The sequence below is a fragment of the Castor canadensis genome, chromosome 15 (assembly GCF_047511655.1).
Source record: "Castor canadensis chromosome 15, mCasCan1.hap1v2, whole genome shotgun sequence".
In the NCBI taxonomy this organism is placed as follows: domain Eukaryota; kingdom Metazoa; phylum Chordata; class Mammalia; order Rodentia; family Castoridae; genus Castor; species Castor canadensis.
This window is the reverse complement of record NC_133400.1, coordinates 28,235,924-28,254,421: the sequence shown is the minus strand read 5'-3', so window position 1 is coordinate 28,254,421 and position 18,498 is coordinate 28,235,924. Positions and strand designations below refer to the sequence as shown.

General features: G+C 52.4%; 1 protein-coding gene across 1 annotated transcript; it reads left to right on the top strand.

Moving 5' to 3' along the window:
• The first annotated feature begins 3,987 nt into the window (after window positions 1-3,987).
• On the top strand, window positions 3,988-14,529 carry Cx3cl1 (C-X3-C motif chemokine ligand 1). Its single transcript, XM_020164561.2, has 3 exons — window positions 3,988-4,168; window positions 9,743-9,863; window positions 11,595-14,529. The coding sequence occupies exons 1-3, from the start codon at window positions 4,099-4,101 to the stop codon at window positions 12,610-12,612; spliced, it is 1,209 nt and encodes a 402-aa protein (XP_020020150.2). The 5' UTR covers window positions 3,988-4,098; the 3' UTR covers window positions 12,613-14,529.
• Window positions 14,530-18,498: the final 3,969 nt, after the last annotated feature.

Below are 18,498 nucleotides of genomic sequence, written 5' to 3'. Positions count from 1 at the left end.
CCCATTCCCAATACCCCAGTGGCCCCAGAGGAAATCCTCTTTCCTGCTGCCTGCTGCCACCTCTTGCTTTCACCCCAAAGGCTCTCCTTTGCTTTCATTCCTCACTCAGTTTCAAAATCCTCCACCTGTCCTCAGAGCCAATGGCATCAGGCCATTCCCCATGTCCCCAGGGGGTTGCACCATTCATCCTGATTAGGTTCTACCTATGTCTGGAATAGGTGTCAAAATCCTGCCCTAGTGTATGTCACCAGGGCCAGCGCTTCCCCCAGCCTGCCTGTGAGTCATAAGGGAACAATACTTCTCACTTTCCCATCAACCCATCAGCCCTGTCAAATCAAATAGCAGAGCCAGCTGGTAATGTGTGCCTCCTGTTGGCATATGTGAAGTACACAGAATTACAACAGGTTCTTGCCAAGAACGTGCAGCCTGAGGTCTAATCAAACGTGCAGGGCTAAGTTCTGATTTACAGGAAATACACAGAATAGCGGAAAAAAATTAGTTGACTCATAAGGAAGTAACTAGATAAATGAAGAATGAGAGCATTGTATAAGACAATGGTCTTGACTTTTTCAAAGTCAATGTTATCGAAAAACATGCAGGTGATCTAAAAAGACTAAAATGAAACAATCAAATGCAATACATACGCTTAGATGGATCCTAGTTCAAAAAATAAAAGCAAGAAAGGAGCTCACTCCTGTAATCCTAGCTACTTGGGAGGCTGAGATCAAGAGGATCCCGGTTTGAGGTCAACCCGGGCAAATAATTCTTGAGACCCCATCTCCAAAATAACCAGAGCAAAATAGACTGGAGGTGTGGCTCAAATGGCAGAGTGCTTGCTTTGCGAGTGCCTGAAAAGACAGAGGGAGAAGAAATTATAAAATGTGCTTTGGGGACAATTGAACTTGAGCCAGGTATTAGGTGATGTATATGTGTCACTGTTAATTTTGTTTGTGAAAGAATTTCTTTAGAGTAGGAGGTGCATGCTGAAGTATTTAAAGGCAAAGGTTGAGCAGCCATAACTTACTTTGCAAATGTTTGGTCAAAAAAAAGGTAAAGGCAATATAGAAAAATACTAATTATTGAATCTTAGAGTTTGAAATATGAAAGTTCATTATGTCACTCCTTCTTGTGTGTTTGAAATTTTCTGAGATAGAAATGTTAATGGGACCAAACTCCCTAGCTCATCTTCAGATTGAAATGGCCTCTTGGTCACTCCGCCTGTCTTCTTTCCTGCCTGAACCATCCACCTTAGAGCCCCTGGTTGGCTGCACCTTCTTCTTCCTACAGAGCTGGGGCTCCTGGGACTCTTGGGGCAAGGACTTCGGCATAGTTGCCTCTGGGTCCTCTGACCCACCACGGTCCCAAATGCACACCAGGGCTTGATAAACTCCAATGGCCCCTTCTGTGTGCCAGCTACTGTGAAAACCCTTAGTTTCATTCCCTCCCCAGTGACTTGGTGAGGAGGTGACTGGCATGTCATTTCACAGACTGGGTACGGAGGCACAGAGAGGTTAAGGAACTTGCCCAAGGCCACACCCCTCTGAGTAGAAGACTTGTGTTTGGCTCCAGATCCGGCCAGTTTAAAGACTTGGTTGCTGTGTCCAAATCGAATCTGAACTCATTAATTCTTGACACCTGATGAGATGGGATGGTGGGGCCATTCCCATGTTCCAGAGGAGAAGCTGGTCCTGGAGAGGGCAGGGAATGTCCCCAAAGCTGATCCAGGAAAAGCCTAGTCATGTTTTGTGTCCTGACACTGTATAGGTATTAACATACTCGTTACTCGGGTCCTGGTGGTGGGGTGGAGGCAGGAGGTGCAGCCAGGTGGACTTGAACTCAGACCCCAGAGCCAGCCGGCTGGGGAAAACTCATACTGCTTCACTTCCTGGCTGGTAGTCTTCAGGAAGTTCCTTAATCTCTGCTTGCCTCAGTTTCCCTCTCCATAAAACGGACCGTGGAAATGGTATTTTGCTCATTCCCTGGTTTGTTTAGATGATTCTGTAAATTAACTATGGGAAGCATTTAAAAAGCTGTGTTTTGTGGCACTGGAATCAACTCTAGGACTTCAGTGCTCTGCTGCTGAGCTATATCACCAGCCCACTGAAAACACTTAGTGCCTGACTCAGCATTAGTACTGCCTTCCCCAACTGCAGAAAAGCCAGTCTCAGGGGGGCAGGGAAGGGGCCCAACATCACACAGAGGTAGCGTCAGAGCCAGGCCATCTGATCCCAAAGCCTCAGCTCCCTAAACACTTCTCTCAGCAGAGTTGGAGGCTAGAAGAACAAGGTCTCTACTTCCAAATCCCTGTCCTTTAAAAAGTGTGGGAAACGTACATGGCAGCACACACCTGTAATCCTAGGACTCAGCTGAGGCAGGAAGATTGTGAGCTCAAGACCATCTTGGGCTACACAGCGAGTTCCAGGCCATCCTAGAGAAAAAAAGCAAAAGCAAAAACAAAAAACAAAAAATAAGCCAAACATGGGTGTGGGGCCTCCAGGAAGCTCCCCTTGCCCCTCTTCCTCCCTGACCTCTTCTTTCTCTTCCTTTCCCCTTCTCCCTCCTTCTTCCTCTGCCCCCCCTGCCCCCCCCCCCACCGTCCATCCTGCTCTTACTTGGCAGAGCACAAAGAGCCCTGGACTTCTGTTTTATCACTCCTTCTCCCTGTCTGGATCCAAGTGTCCCCAGCTATAAAACGAGGTATTGGAGAGTGTAAGTGTGAGACTTCCTAGCTTCTTATCTGCGCTGGCTGGTGCAGGTTCTGGAGCCCAGTGGACATTGACCTCTGCCAGGGTAACCCTCCCCACTCCACTTCCTTACGAGAGTCCAGTCTCCCAACCCTGCCCCTGGGGGGCCAACTGTCTTGAGTGGGTAGCCGGAGAGAACAAGAGGTGCCAGAGCCTTGGGAGCTCTGTCTTCTCTGCCCACCCCAATCTAGACCAGTTGACTCCATAGCCTGGGACACTGGCTCCTAGACAAACTGGTTTTCCTTCTGGCTGGTGGCCCAGGGACACCTGACCAGTGTAGTTCTTTCCTGGCCTAAGGCTGGGCAAGGCTTCTGCTCCACAGTTCTAAACTCCCTGATTGTCACCTCTGCCCTTGGAGAAGGAAGTCTGCCTTTAAAATGGGCTGTACCTGTCCCCTGTTGGTTGGTCCTGCCTGGTCTCAGAGAGGGAGCACCTAAAAGGTCAAAGTTGAAGCCGGGAGCTCCCTCCCCTAGGGGTTAGTTGGACTACCCCCTTATAAAGGAGGACTGCACCTTCTTAGGGTGAGGGTGGCAGGGAGAAGACAGGGTGGAAATCGGAGGCAAAGGAGGGTAGGAGGCTGGGGATCTGCAGGCTGAGGGCCAGGGTTTTATTCTGTGCCGGAAGCTGTCCCCTGATCATGCCTCCTGTCCCCTCTGGCAGTGGGAGGTGGGTTCTCCATCCTGACATTCTGACCTGGACCTCAGTTTCCCCATCTGTCCATGAAGCAAGACTGGATCATTTTGTCATCAAACACTGCCCTGAGCCCCTCCTGTGTGCCAACTCCACGCTGGGTGGGCTCGGGAGGTGCATCAGTGAACAAAGTGGCCAGGAGCTCACAGGTAGGGACTTGGCGGGAGTCTGGGGGGGTTACGGGATGAAGGTTGGGGATCCGTCACCGTGTGGGAGAGCTTATCAGACCCAGACTGGGGGACTCAGCCTTCTCCATTCCCGCCCGCTGTCCTTTTGCTTACTCTCCGCTTGGATGCCAGGGTTGTGCCTGGCCCTAGGGTGTGTCTATCCTGGCCTGCGCACAGGGGAGGAGATGAGGCCTTTGAACCCTGACAGGCCGGGTCCAGCCTCCCGGGCTGGCAGGATGGGCAGCGAGCGCAGCGCTCCTCCCGCAGCGCGGCGAGCAGAGCCCGGTTCCTTGGCGACATCCCGAGGAATCCAGCGCCTCTTGCTCACATCCCCCCCCCCCCCCCCCCCCCGCCCACAAGCCTGCGGGGGCCGGAGGCGGAGGCAGCCGAGTTCCACTATAAAAAGCCGCTGAGCTGCGTGGCGGAGAGACAGCACTGAGCTCTGATCCCTGGCTCCAGTCGCCTGCCCGGGCCCAGACCCTCGCCCACCCTCAGCCATGGCTCCCAGGCAGCTCGCGTGGTTGCTCCGCCTGGCCGCGTTCTGCCATCTGACCATCCTGCTGGCCGGTGAGTGGGGACCCGGCCTCAGCACGAGCTGGGAGGGGAGCCCACCCTCTCCTAACCCCTTAGGCTTGTCACCACGGCGGAGGACCCTATTGGGGAAGGCGGAAAGGGATACAAGGGAAGAGGCTTGAGGGATGCAGGACTGCCCCTTCCCTGGGGAAAGATTTCCTCTCCAGCCACTGCCCCTGTCTGGTCCAGTGAGCCAGGTGGCTACAAGATGGCAGAACGGATGGGGTGTTAGTGGCACAGGGTTTGCCAGGAAGGACCAGGTTAGGGGAGGTGTGAGGAGGCTGGAGTGGTACCTGGGTGGGAGGCCCTGGCTCCTCTGAGCTTGGTCTTCCCACCCAGGGTCAAAGGCAACCTGCAGCCTTGGCCCAGGGCCAGGGGACAGTCCGGACTTTATCCTGCCCAGGTCAAGGACCTCAGGAGTAGGGGACCCAGGACCAGTGACGGTCAAGGTCACTGCAGTTCAGGATAGGGCTTGTTCCTGCTACCCTGATCTGCACTACCCCTGCCTGTGTTTCCCCCACATGCTGTCTTCCTCCTCCCAGTCCAGACTAGGACTTGCTTTCATCTTCAATCACTTGCTTTCCTCCCCCTACACCTGGTAGGACAAGGTGTAACCATGTTGACATGAATAAGATGGTGGCCCAGAGAGGTTTAGAAACTGGCCTAAGGAGGCACAGCCAGCAGGGAGCAGCACCTGGTGGACTTTTAGGCCATCTAGCAGGTTGGCACTCAGAGGAGGTGGCAGTGTAGCTCAGGACACACAGTGAGCCTAGGAGAATGAGAAATGGTCCCCAGTGTCCATGGAGAAAAGTCATCACAGGGAAAAGGAGGAGGAGGGTGAGTGGGTGGGGAGTTGGGGCAGTAGAAGAGAATAGCTGCTGCCTTGCAGCTACCTGAGCTCTGGCCTGAGGTGTTTGGGGACAGTGAGGAGTCAGATGGAGAGTGCCTTGCCAGCACTTTGCTGTGTGTTCCTGAGCAGGGTCCTGCATTCTCTGTATGTTTAAATATGGGAGAAGGAGGAGGATTACATTTACTAAACTGGTGTGGGGGGGTTCTAAGCTCGGCTGGACAGTGGTTCCTAGATGCACTGAGGACCCTCATATTCCTGCCCTAATCTTGGCCACTGGCTTTGCTAAGATATACTGGGCATCATGTCAACCTTTCTAAGCCTCAGTTTCTCCTCTTGTGCATCCAGCCAGACCCAGCCTGGAGCTCCTCCCCAGCAGGGGCTCAGGCTTCATGGCTGCTACCCACTGGTGCAAGGCAGCTGCGTCAATTCCCAAACGTGGGTCTGCAGAGCTGTGTCAGGCGGTGGCTCCGTGCTTTATATAACAAACCTGCAGTTGCAAGTCAGAGCAGGGAATTTTGCTCCCTGAGCACTGACGCATTCACTCCCACTCAAGTCCCGGCAAGAAAGGAGAAAGAAAAGAAAAATCTGTTTTAAGCAGTTATAGTCTGGTCTGCCCCCTGCTTCACGCTGGGGGCGAAGGGGTGGGGGAGGATACATTTGGATGTCACATCCACGCCCCTGTCAAACTTAATACAAATGCCTTTATATCTCCACTATTTAAGCTTTTCTATGTCACAAAGCACTTCCGTATGTACTTTGTCCATTCATGTGTTGGATGCCTGCTGCTGTGTGACATGCACTTTTAGGTGCCAGGGCCACATTAGTGAATGAAGGGGACAAAGATCCCAGCCATCCTGGTGCTGAAATTCGATCAAAGAAGACAGACAATAAACAAAAAAATTAAGTAAACCATCATAGAAGGGAAATGCACTGTGATGAAATGAGAGTGAGGAGGGGAGGCAGAGGGAGAGAGGAGGGAGGTGTTGACATTTTAAGTGGGGGTCAGGAAGACCCCAGTGAGCAGACAGCATTGCAGCTTTGAGGGAGGCGAGGGAGTGGCCATTAGGGTGTCTCTAGAGTGGTGGTCCTCCATGGGTGATTTTGTCCCCCTACACTGGGGACATTTGACAATTTCTGAAGACATTTTTGGTTGTTCCAAAGGTCCCAGTATTTTTGGATTAGAGGTGCTCCTGGCTTCTAGTGGGTAGAGCCCAGAGATACTGAAAAACATTCCATGGTACCCAAGAACCCAGGAATTCCTACCTGCAAGTCCCCTAGCAGTCGTGAGGGCCAGCTTAAAGGAATCTTCCAGAAAATCTTCACCTGGTTACTTACAGTTGCAAGTGGTCCCCCCTTTCATGAAATTCCCAGAATATTTGTGGTATGTTCTAGAACATGGTGTTTCCACTAGGTGTCTATGGCAACACTGGAATGTCTAGGGGCTGGGTAGAAACTGAGTTCTGTCACTAAGCAGCTGTGTGCCCTTGGGCAAGTAGCTTAACCTCTCTGATTCTCAGCTTCTGTATCTGTGAAACAGGAATAACAATTGTCCCTTTGCAGGGATGTTGGAAATTAGTCAGCGCAGATGGGCATATGCTGAACATAGGGTCTGATACACAGTAGGTGCTTTAAAAAAAGCTCTAATCCTTGTGATGCATGTTTTACCTGTCCACAGGGCACAGGCAGGCTTTGTTCATCTCCCTGTGCCTCACAGCACCCCACACGGGATTTAGCAAGAGGGAGGAAGCCCCACTTGTTGGGTGGCTAAAGAAAGAGCAGTCTTGAAAACATTTATTGGGGTTAAGGTGTTTGCTACATTCTTAGCACCAGAATCTGCAAGAGAAGAGTTCAGGGTTAAGAACAAGAGGGCTTGAGCCTCTGTGTGTATGCAGAGGTAATTCAAGCAAGTGTTGGCTAAGTCAGAAATGGATGGAGGGTGGGTGGAGGAAGCATGGGTGAGTGAGCTGGTGAGGGACAGACAGCAGGTGAAATGAAGTGGATAGGTGGGTGAGATGAATGGGTAGAGAGGAACAGGTGGTAGGTGGGTGAGTGAGGTGGGTAGGTGGATGGATGGGGATGAGTATGGAATGACTAGGAGGTAGAGAGGTGGGTGGGATATGTAGGAGATTGACAAGAGAGGGTAGATAAATGGGTGGGTGGGTGGGTGGATGGATGGATGGATGGTAGGAAGGTAAATGGGGGATGTATGGGTGCATGGATGGATAGAGAGATGGATGAATGATGGAGAGATGGATGGATGGGTACATAGGTGGATGTATAAACCAGATTGAGACATTGTTTCATCTTATAAATAATTATTTTGAGTACCCACCTTGGGCTTGACACTGGGAAAACCTATGACACAACACAGACAGGTTCCTGCTCTCCTGACACTCCCCTGACAGGTAGTATCTGACTGGCTGGCTAGAGGCATTATCTGGAGCGCAAACTTCAGTCTTGAGAAAGGAAGACCTCCTTAGGTTAATGTCACAGCTTCCAGGCAGGACTAAGCGCTGAGCCCAGGCAAGAGCACCATGCACAGTGGCAGAGGTTGGGGAGTCCCCACTGCCTTTGTGCATGGCTCTTTCCTGTCCTACAGGTGGGAGTGGCCTTCCCCTTCCTGGATCTGGGGACTTCCTCCCCCACTGCCTAGCCTCCTTGTCCTCCTATCTCAGGTCATTCAGGGCCATTTGTTCTGGGACTTTCCCAGGAAGACACCTGCCAGACCAATGCAGGGGTGGCCACCTGGCTCTACTGCCAGGGCCTGGGGAGGCTGCAGTTGAGTCATTCTGAGGTCCACTGGGGAAGAAGGAAAGTGATAGGTCTGGACTGTGACTTTCATATCCTGGTTCCTCAGAGATAAAGGACAGCCCTGTGACCAGAGAGCCCCTCCTGCCCATCCCAGGTATGACTGGTTCAGCCCCTTGAGGACCCAGCCTGCACCTGTACTCCTAAATGCCCTTCCCACAAAGTGGCCAGGCCACGGTATAGGGGAGTGATGAGGACAGGAGGAGGCAGATTCTAGAGACTCTATGCATGTGTGTGCCTATATTTATTATTATTGATTGATTGATTGCTTTTGGGTACAGGGTGTTTGAAGAACTTAAGGCCTTGTGCTTACAAGCACTCTACTTCCTTGAGCCATGCCTCCAGCCCCTTTTTATTCTGTGGTCTTACGCTTTTTGCCCAGGGCTGGTCTTGAATCATGATACTCTTACTTCTGCCTCCTGAGTGGCTGGGATTACAAGCCTGAGCCGCCATCCCTGGCCCCTGGCTAGCTTTACTGTGGAGCCCTGTGTATCTGTATTTGGGATGACTCCATGTGCTTACATGTCTACATGCTGTGTCTGTGTTTGTACTGGGCTAGATCAGATCAACTTGTTTTCTCCCCTCAACTGGTCTGGAAGTCCCAGATTTTAGATGCTTGCAAGACTCCTGAAGTGTTTTGTTTCTGCTGTACATATCCCTGATCCAGATCTGAACTCAAGCCCTTCATTGTTTTTTTATATCCATCTTCCTGGATCTTACAACATGCAGACATTATTCTTCTGGAAGGTGTAGGGGAAGGGGAGAGACAGACATGAAATGCAAACCACAGTAAATATTGGTCTAGTCATCCCATCCTGTCCTGGTGTTTCTCTCTGGTTCCACTTGCTACCCAGCCATCCACATGCCCTGCTTGCCTCACTGTCCGCATCCTATGCCTGCCCCCACCTCTCCTTACTCCAGGGACTGTCCTTCCTCTCTCTTTCTCTCTCTCTCTCCCTCTCTCTTTTGGCAGTACTGAGGTTTGAACCCAGGGTCTCAAACTTGCTAGGCAGGTGTTCTAACTGCTTGAGCCACTCCTCTAGCCCTGTTTCTTGTGGGTGGCAGGGCATTTTTGAGATAGGGTCTTGGGAACTATTTGCCCAAGTCTGGCCTTGAACTGCAATCTTCCTGATCTCTGCCCCTGAGTAGCTAGGATTACAGGAATGAGCCACCTGCCTGGCTCTTCTCTTATCCCAAACTCATTCTACAGAGCAAAGGGACACCTTTGCTGCAGAACCCCCCTTCTTAAGGGGGTGGGGTCAGGGGGCTGTACTTACCTGTTTAACAAAGTGTCTTGTTTGCCACTTCTCTTGGTTATATACATGTTGTCATGTGTGTTCGTGGGGGTACATATATGTGCCAGCATGGTTGTTGGTGTGTGTGCACACATGTCATAGGTTCAGCATGGGAGTGTGGGTGGACAGAGATCTGGGACACCGTGAATATGAAGCAATCTGAAAAGGAGTAGTGGGGCATCATTTGGAGATGATGACTGAGCAGATGACTTACTGGGACACACTCAGGACAGGCGGGACTATGGGCCAAGAGAACAGGAGCAAGCCTGAGGGAGGACTTGTTCCATCACCTGCTGGTTGTGTGACCATTTTGATTTAAAAAATTAAACACTTCCTGTGTTCCAGACAAACAGAGCCTTATAAACAGGAGTTCATCTTCATTAGTCCTTAAACAATCCTAGGGGTGGCTACTGTGCTTGTCTGCCATTGGAAACCAAGGCCTGGCCAAGTTGGGAGGAGAAGGGACCTGTGTCCAGTGCGTGGACACAGCTTGGGTGTGTGTGGTGGGTATGGGTGGTGTGGCATGGGGAGCAGAAAGGGAGGACAAGCTGGCATGGGGATGGGAAGCAGGTGCCCATGGACAGCTTTGCTGACTGGGGGCTTCTGTGGACTCAGGACAGCACCTCAGTGTGACAAAATGCAACGTCACCTGCCACACGATGACCCGGAGGATCCCAGAGTGGTTGCTTATCCACTATCGGCACAACCAAGAGTCCTGCGGCAAGCGTGCCATCATGTAGGTACCAAGGCTTCTTTTGCTCCCAGTGGGCCCTCGGCTGGTCCCAGGTCTCTGCTAACCCCTGTCCACACCCACCTGCCTCACCCTGGGCTCCCCGCCAAAGGCCTCAGAATGTGCTCCCTTTGCTCCTGACTTATGGGCCGTCTCACTGACCCTAATATCTGTGCCACGTGGTGGAGGTGAGGAATGCCTTCCCGAATGGCCCAGGGTGGCCAGGGGCAGCTGCTCTGGCTGGTGACCTGGGAGTTGATAATTCCACCCAGGCTAAAGCAAGGGTTCCCACTAGGTCCCACAGGGAGGCAAAGCATTGTGGTCTCCCAGTGCAAGTCTCAGACTCTAGCAGACCAGCTGCTGGCCCTGGTTACACGGCCTGCCCTTTACACCTTCCCAGTAAAGTGGGAAGGGAGGAGGGTGCAAAGAGATGTGTCACTGAGTCACAGAGCTCAGCAGCTCCATTTGACAGAGGCAGAAGCAGCTCTAGGGGACTTTGGGAATGAATTAGGCCTGGCTGTTGGAGACTCCTGGCCTTTTGCTCCCCATGGGACCCTTGTGAGACCTGCCCAATTACCCAGTCCTGAGGCCCTTCTTCAAGGCTGGCTATGGTGCCTTAGAGCTGCCTCAGCCAGTCCCCAGGCCTGGCAGCAGGAAGTGGCCAGTGGCCCTTTACAGTCTAGGCTCTGCTAACGGAAGTCAGTGCTTCCTCTCCTCAGTCATGCAGTCTAGGAGGCAAGGCACAGAGCATGTGCCTGCCTGACCTCTGTGCTCACCCATCAGGGGCTACTTCCACCAGACACCCCCAAATACTGGCTTCTTTTTTCTAGGTAGAGGGGAAGTGGGAAGTGGGGGAGGGGAACCAGATGCCCAAAGCAGCCTGCAGGGTCACCCTGGCTTCCTGGATTTCTCTGGCTTCACAGCATAGTGGAGCCAGGCCCACTTCTTTACTGCTCTGAGCCTTGTTTTCCCCATCTGAAAAATGGCCGTGAGCCTAGTAGCCGCATTGCAGGCTGAGTGTGAAGTACCCAGGTTGTGGCATGGAGCGAGGGCTCCAGTCAGCTCTGAGCTATAGCCTTGGGGGTGAACCAGCCACACACATAGCTTCCTCTGAAGCTTTAAGGTGTGTTTAAGATGACACGCAGGATCCCAGTGTAGCCATGAGATATGTATATGTGGCTTTAGTTCCCCCAGAGGTCCCTTCATCCTAAGGACACCAACTGGAAGAAGAAGGTTTGGGGTCCAGAGGAAAATTGGGATGACCATGAAGCAGGAAGAAGAGGAGGCCCCACCATGGAGCTCACCTGGTCTCATACCTGGTGTCAGAGAACACCTGTAACATCCCATCACTATCAGGGCATCAGAGCCCAGAGCCCCTGCCTTAATGGTAACAACCTGGTTATTAGCACCGTTTTCATGTTCAGTTTGTATTTATCTTCTACTCTGAGCCAGGTGCTTTCTCTACGTTACTTGCTTTTTAAAAAACAACACAGAAGCAGGGTGACCAACTGTCCACATTGCCTGGGACTTTCTCGGTTTTGAAAGGGAAAGTCCCTCACCCTGCGGCTGGCCCTCCATCCTGGTTCTTCTGAGGTGGGCAGCCTCCTTCCCTGCGGTCTCAGGTGAGGGCTCAGAGGCCCAAGAGAGTGAACAACCTAAGGCTCTGTGCCCCATGCCACACCAGCCTGGCTTTCTGCTATCTGGGCATCACTGGGTTTCTGTCTTCCTCCCTTATAGCTTGGAGACGAGGCAGCACAAACTCTTTTGTGCTGACCCAAAGGAGCCATGGGTGCAGGACGCCATGAAGCATCTGGACCGCCAGGCTCTTGCTCAAAATGGCGGCACATTTGAGAAGCAAATCGGCGTGGTGAAGCCCGGGACCACCGCGACAGCCGGGGGAACATCCCAGCCTGCACTCGCAGAACCCAAAGCCACAGGGGAAAGCAGTAGTTTGGAGCTGACTGCTTCTTCCCATGGGGCACGGAGGCCCACGGGGACTTCCCCACAGCTGACAACAGGAGTGACTAGATCCTCGGGGACCAGGTGGCCCCTTACTTCCAAGGCTCAGCATGGAGGGCTTGCAGCTGTACCCGAGGGCACTGAGATTGTCAACATGGCTGCCACCTCCACCACCATTGCGTGGCAGGGTTCTGCTGCCCATCAACCTGAGAAGGCCACAGAGGCCCCCTCCACTGAGACCCCTTCCACCCTGGGCCCCTCCACCCAGGTCGCCTCCACCCAGTCTCCCACCATTTCTCATTCACCCCTAGAGGAAAATGTTGGGCCTGAAGACCAACCCGTGTGGGTCCAGGGACAGAGCCCTACTCCAGAGAACTCTCCAGAACCCAAGGAGATGGGTCCTGTTCCAGCTCACACTGATGTTTTCCAGGACTGGGGGCCTAGCAGCGTGGCCCATCCTTCTGTGGCCCCCATTTCCTCTGAAGGAACCTCCAGCCGGGAGCCAGTGGCCTCAGGCAGCTGGGCCCCCAAGGTTGAGGAACCCATCCATGCCACAGCAGACCCCCAGAGGCAGAGTGTCCTTGTTACTCCTGTCCCTGACTCCCAGGTAGCCACTCGGAGACAGGCAGTAGGGCTGCTGGCCTTCCTCGGTCTTCTTTTCTGTCTGGGAGTGGCTATGTTTGCCTACCAGAGCCTCCAGGGCTGTCCCCGCAAAGTGGCTGGGGAAATGGTGGAAGGCCTTCGCTGTGTCCCCCGGAGCTGTGGCAGTAACTCATATGTCCTGGTGCCAGTGTGAGCTGCCTTCATCCAATCATTTGACTGAGACAGATTCCTGGGGGCCCCCATCCTCATACCCACCTCACCCCAGGGCCTGGCCTGAGCTGGGGTGATGGGAATGGGGAGGCAGGGTCCTCCAGGGTCCTCCAGGTGCAAACCGCTCCAAGCTCCCAGGTGTAGCCCAGGAGGCCACTTTTGACCTTTCTCTACCTATCAGGAACAGAGGGGGTGGCCTCCCAACTCTCCCAAACCTGAACACTCCTCTGCTGCTGGCTGGTTAGAGGCTCCCTGACACGGTCCCAGTCCTAGTGAATAACTATTTATTGACTACCCAGCCCCTGACCCCCACCTCCCTGTGAACACGTGGTCCTCCCATCTCACCAAGGAGCAGCTAGCCAGGCTCTTCCACCACCACCACCACCACCACCACCACCCTCCTGCTCCCCGACCTCTTGTGTCTCCTGGTCCTGCTGCAGTCGCCAGCCACCCCGGGGAACGGCGGTGCTATCTTTCCCTGATCCCTGTACAGAGCCCACCCCCAACCTGGGTTTCATCTTAGCTTGCATGAGGTCAGTGCCATGTTTCCTGGACTTGCTGCTGGTGAAGCCTCTGGCTTCACAGGAAAGGAAGACGAGGTCATCTGATGGCTTTAATTTGCAGTGAAGGCTGGGGTCCAGCCCCAATTCTACCCTCCACCCAACAAAGCACCTATCTGTGACAGGAAGGAAGGACGGTAGACAGCTGGTGCTGTATCTCTGACATCATACTTGCTCCTCTGGGATCCTTGTGCTAAGAACCCAGATGGAGCCCCCAGTCCTCATTAGCAGAGCACCATGGGCAGCTACTGCCATCTATTAGAGTGGCACTTCTTTGAATCCTGTGACCCAAAGGGCTAGCCAGGAGTGATTTGATAATGAAAGTCCTGACCCCCACCATGGACCCCTGAATGGGGGCTGGGCTGAGGATCTGTAGGAGCGGAGGCCAGTTCTGCAGACCCCTTTTAGTCCTGGCCAGGCTCCCTGCTCCACAGAGACAGGTCAGCCTCTCCAGAAGGATGGAGGAGGAAGGGGGAGGGCAACCGCCACCTCTTCCCTTAGGGATCTGAAGTACTGCGTGAAAGGAGTTAGGGGAGAATTACTGGGGCAGCCACAATCCATATTAGGGACTTGTGCAGGTGGCAGTCACGGTGGCCCCACAAAGCTAGAGTCTTTCTTGTGGCCTGGGTCTTCTGCCTCTTTCGTCCCCTGAAAGCGCCATTCTCTGTACTCCAAGACCTTGTCTCCTCACTTTTGCTCCTACCACAGCGGGACTAGGAATCCCTGTTACATTCTCCATTCTCCTGGAGTCCTGTGTGTATAACCGACTCTGCCCTGAGGGAGGAGGGAGGAGGGAATAGGGAGGAGGGGAGATGCCATGAGCATAAAGTCTGCGGTTTCTCTTCTGGCTTCTGAAGAAGGCACACCTAGAGGTGAGTGTGCTGGCCGGCACCCCAAGTTCGCATCCAGACCTGTAGACCTGGCCCCTGAGGGGCCCTGGTGGCAGCTCACACCTCCCTCTGACCATCCCCAGGAGTGACCTTTGCCCTCCACCTGCAGAGCTCCTCATGGACTAGGCTTCACCTAGTGGTCAGTCACTCACACCTTGGCAGGTAGATGCTCAGAGGGGGGAGGGAAGCCCTCCTCACCTCCTGCCCTGCCCTCCTCCAATCCCCCCATCCTTCACAGCTAGAGTCTAGCTGGAGCCAGGACCGAAGGCCCAGAGAGGGCAGCAGGTCTGAATGCACTTTGTTTCTCCCAGAAGGATATTGGTCAAGGACAATCTGGGGAGGACTTCAGAAGGAGTTGGTTGATCGTTTTGCTTTTTCAACCCTCATTACCAATGTCTGTGCCATTTTGTATTTTACTAATAAAATTTAAAAGTCTTGTGAGTCAAATAAGGGAGCATTCACTGGGGGCAGGCCTGGGAACGAGGGAGGAGCCAAGGTGCCTTGTTTCCAGCCACCTGCAGTGGGGGGCAGGAAGTTTTACAATCAGCAGAGGGGCTTTGGGGGTGGGAGTGGGAGTTAGGAGGGTGCCCAGCTGTGTGATGTTGGGTCAGTGTCCCAGGATGGCATCAGAAGAGTGGGTATGTGTGGGGTTGCCCACACGGAGTCCATCCTGTGTATCAAAACACAACACTGCACAGATTCTGGGACACATTTCCCACACTGTGACATTTGGAATTGGGATTCAGTTTGCCATCAATGGTTTATCATAGTTTAATTAGCAGGGTATTTCTTTATTAGTAGTTTATTACTTATCAGAACATCTTACCCGTGACAACATCTTAGATTCAATATCTTATGTGGTTTTTTTTAATTAGAGGCAATATTTAACATCAGAAAATTGCTCACACGAACTCCCTTTCCTGTGTTCTCTTGGGTGATTTAGAAGATCAGATCCCAGGCCCACATTGTCCAGGGTGACAGTTGCCAAGCCCAGGCCCAAGCATGAGACCTCCCGTTCCTCCTTCTCCTGGGTGCTCCTGGTCCCTGTGCCCCGTTGGTTGCCATGGTCTGGATTTGGGGTTCCTGCAGGAATCTGGACTAACTGCAGCATCCAGCTGTCCGCAGGGAGGGAGCGCACCTTGCTTCACCAAGACCCAGTGTCCTGGGTCGTGCATCCCACCCCCATGAAGGAGCTGCTGTGGCCTTGCCCCAGCTCCCACCCCCTCCACCTCCCACCCGCAGTGTGAAACACCAACAGGGTCTTCGTGATGACCAGAGTCATCCCTGTCTTTTGATGGCATTCTTGGGAAGATGGAAAACTCCCAAGCAGGCTCAGGAAGAGCGGCCAGAGAGGGAGGAAGTTGAGTTTGGACACGAGACGCTCCCCAGGGATCTCACCGAGTTTCAGTTTCTTGTTCAGTTGCTGTAGCCATTCCCAGCACAAATGCAGCCAGGATGGGCCATAATTATATAGGAGAAGCAGCAGTGACAGACTAATGAGAGTAATAGCTGTCATTTATTGAACGTTTCCATCAGCCAGGCAGTGTGCTAAACTCTTTCTGCACAATGATCCTCGCCTTACCTGTGATTGGTTCAGGTCACACTGTAATGCAGTAAGAGCTGGGATGTGACCCGGGTCTTCTTAAGAATGAGAATCTTTTTTTTGCAGTCCTGGGGTTTGAACACAGAGTCTCCCACTTGCTAAGCAGTGCTCCTATTACTTGAGCTGCACCCCCCAGCCCCAGACTTCGAATCTTAAGCACTGTGTCTGAAAGCTCGAGCCACCAATAGACTCTGGGAGTGGGGAGTTGGGGGCTGGGAATTTGCACCTTTAAACTGTAGCCCCTCCCCAGCATTGCCTACCAAAGGAGGAGGCTGGACTTGCTGAGGTGTCAGAGCCCCCTGCACAGGCTCTGCCCTCCCACCCCCTGGCTGCCAGGGACCCTTGGGCAGCAGTGGTCTTCAGCCTTCTTGCTCTTTGCCATTTGCTCTTATTCCCCTCCCTCCCCTGAGTTCTCCGTACATTCCCCAGAAGGGTGAGGCCAGGCAGAAAAACACAGAAATGAATGGCAGGGAATTTCCAGCTTCAGGCTGCATACTAGGAGACTGTGTGTGTGTGTGTGTGTGTGTGTGTGGTGTGTACACATGCACACACATACACATGTGAGTATGTGTGTACTGTGTATGTATGTGTGTGCTGTGCGTGCACACACCCAGTCGCTCCTGCATGTGTGCAAACACTCTGGAGACCACCAGAGTCCATTCAATTCTGCTCAGTCTTCTGCTTCCTGCACAAATAATGACTCAGCTGCAAAAATTTAAAGCAAAGTCTAGATCTGGGCTGCTCCCCTGAACCTTCAGTCAAGTTCAACAACTGTAACCCCCAAGGGACCTCTTTAATCTCACCAAATTGCGGGGGGTGCTCCCTCTGAACCCAAAATTCCAGAGCAGTGCCTATTTTGGAAGAGATGCCCATCCTTCACCTTCTGGGGACCCTGTTGTTCCTGAGGACAGAATAGAATTATTTGCAATGAGCCTCTTGTTTTCTATCAATACAGGGGTCATACAACACTGGGCTCTCTGGCTGTGTGACTTTGGGCAAGTTACTTAACCTCTCTGGGTCTTGGTTGTCTCCTTTGTAATACAGGCATAATAACTCATTTCAGGTGCAAAGATGTCATGAGATAACCTTTGCCAAATACTTAAGAAAAGTGATGTGCCCAGTGGGCTCTCAATAAATGAATCTTATGATCACTCAATAGGTGTTTCCAAACACCTTGGAACAGAAATTCTTTCCTTTTCATTTTGTTCCTCTGGACGATGTCTTGCTATGTTGTCCGGGCTGGCCTTGAATGCAGAGTACAGGCTTAGAACATTCTGTTTCTTTTTGCTTTTGTTATGGAGTACTCAAACATTTATAGAATTATAGGCGACCAATAAAAATGCAGTCTTCCTGGCTTGTAGTAGCGCAAGGTGAAGAAATATTATGGTGTCATTAAGCAGATAAAATTAATTTATAATTTGCATAATTCTTCACTAAGATAATAGCTGCTTTTCAAGTTGATGTAGCTTTTCTCCTCTTTTTTTGTTATAGAACTTATTTGGTTTATTTCTTTTTCATGTACATTGTGACATTTACAAAGGTGAATGTCACCCCCTCTGTCATTTGCTTTTCTGTCTGGGCAAGGTCAAACTTATGAATCACAATTAATTAAAACCAGACTAGCAAGACAACTGAGACAAGAAGGGGAATTTGTAAGTTTTCAAGTCCTAGGAGACTGGGAAGGGCAGTCCATGGATGTTTCTGGCTTGTCACCTCCCAGGCATGTGACAGCTACTCTTTCTGCGCCCCCCAGAGGTCGGTGGGGACTCGTGACCAGTGACCAGTTCTGGCTGGTGAGCTGGGAGTGGAAGAGCTGGGAGCAGAAGCAGTGTGTGCCTCTCAGAGTCCTGCTTGCAGCTGCTGAGGGGAGACCCACCAGAGATTTCAGCACTTCTGGCCTAGCCTTTGCAACTTTCCAGGAAGTGACAGGGCCCCAGAGTGAAAGTGTCACAGAACCTCAGCCATAGAAAGAGCCCTGGTTAACCATTGTGGACTTTCAGGGTGAGGACAAGTGAACCTTTGTTGTTTTCACCAGGGAGTGTTCAGGGCTGTTTGTTATTGCAGCACCTCCTAGCCCATGCAGACAGCATCAACACCAGGAAGAAAGATAAGCTGCTCTTAGATGGAGTTGGCTGGAGTCATGTCAGTGACCTGCATGACATCATTCAAAGGCTTGACCTGTAACCCAAATAAATATGCTATCCTTCATCCAGGCTTCTTCTCCCCTTCATTCACCCTCTTTGCAGGCAGGGTGGGCGTCAACCTTAGACCGGCCAGCTGTGTATGGACACTCACTGAGTGCCGTTGGAAAGGGGTTTCATAGTTTCTCTGAATACATTGGTGCTTGGGTTCTGATGGCCCAGACATGCTTGACAAATAAACGAAGGATGAAGGAACTCTGCCAGGTGACTGGGGTCCGTCCACTTTTCAGTTATCTCCAGAAGCCAAACCAGAGCACCCTGGTTTGGGCACAGGAGTCAGGCAGGCAGCGTGGCACAGTTCTGGAGTCTGATGGGAGCACTTCCTGTGTCTCTGTCTTCCGAGGATGCGCATTGGGTTGATTCACTCCACCTCTCTTCCCCTGGCAACTCACACTCATCCTTTGGTCTCAGCTTGGGTGTCACTTCCCCCAGGAGGCCTTCACTGACTCTTTGGGTTAATGATGGTTCCCTGCTATGGTACCGCTCCTGTGTCCCTCACAGTCCTTGAATGACCCAGCTGGGCCTGCTTGCTTCACTGGGTTTCCGGAAGACCCTGATAGCAGGCATGTTCTGTGCCAGTGGCCACAAGGGTCCTAGGGGAGTGAAGAGGGGAGG

Excerpts from the sequence above, each read along its gene's own strand:
- Cx3cl1 (XM_020164561.2), top strand. The coding sequence starts at position 4,099 with ATGGCTCCCAGGCAGCTCGCGTGGTTGCTCCGCCTGGCCGCGTTCTGC. Across the intron at positions 4,169-9,742 it reads TCTGACCATCCTGCTGGCCG|GACAGCACCTCAGTGTGACA; the intron begins GTGAGTGGGGAC and ends CTGTGGACTCAG. Across the intron at positions 9,864-11,594 it reads TGCGGCAAGCGTGCCATCAT|CTTGGAGACGAGGCAGCACA; the intron begins GTAGGTACCAAG and ends CCTCCCTTATAG.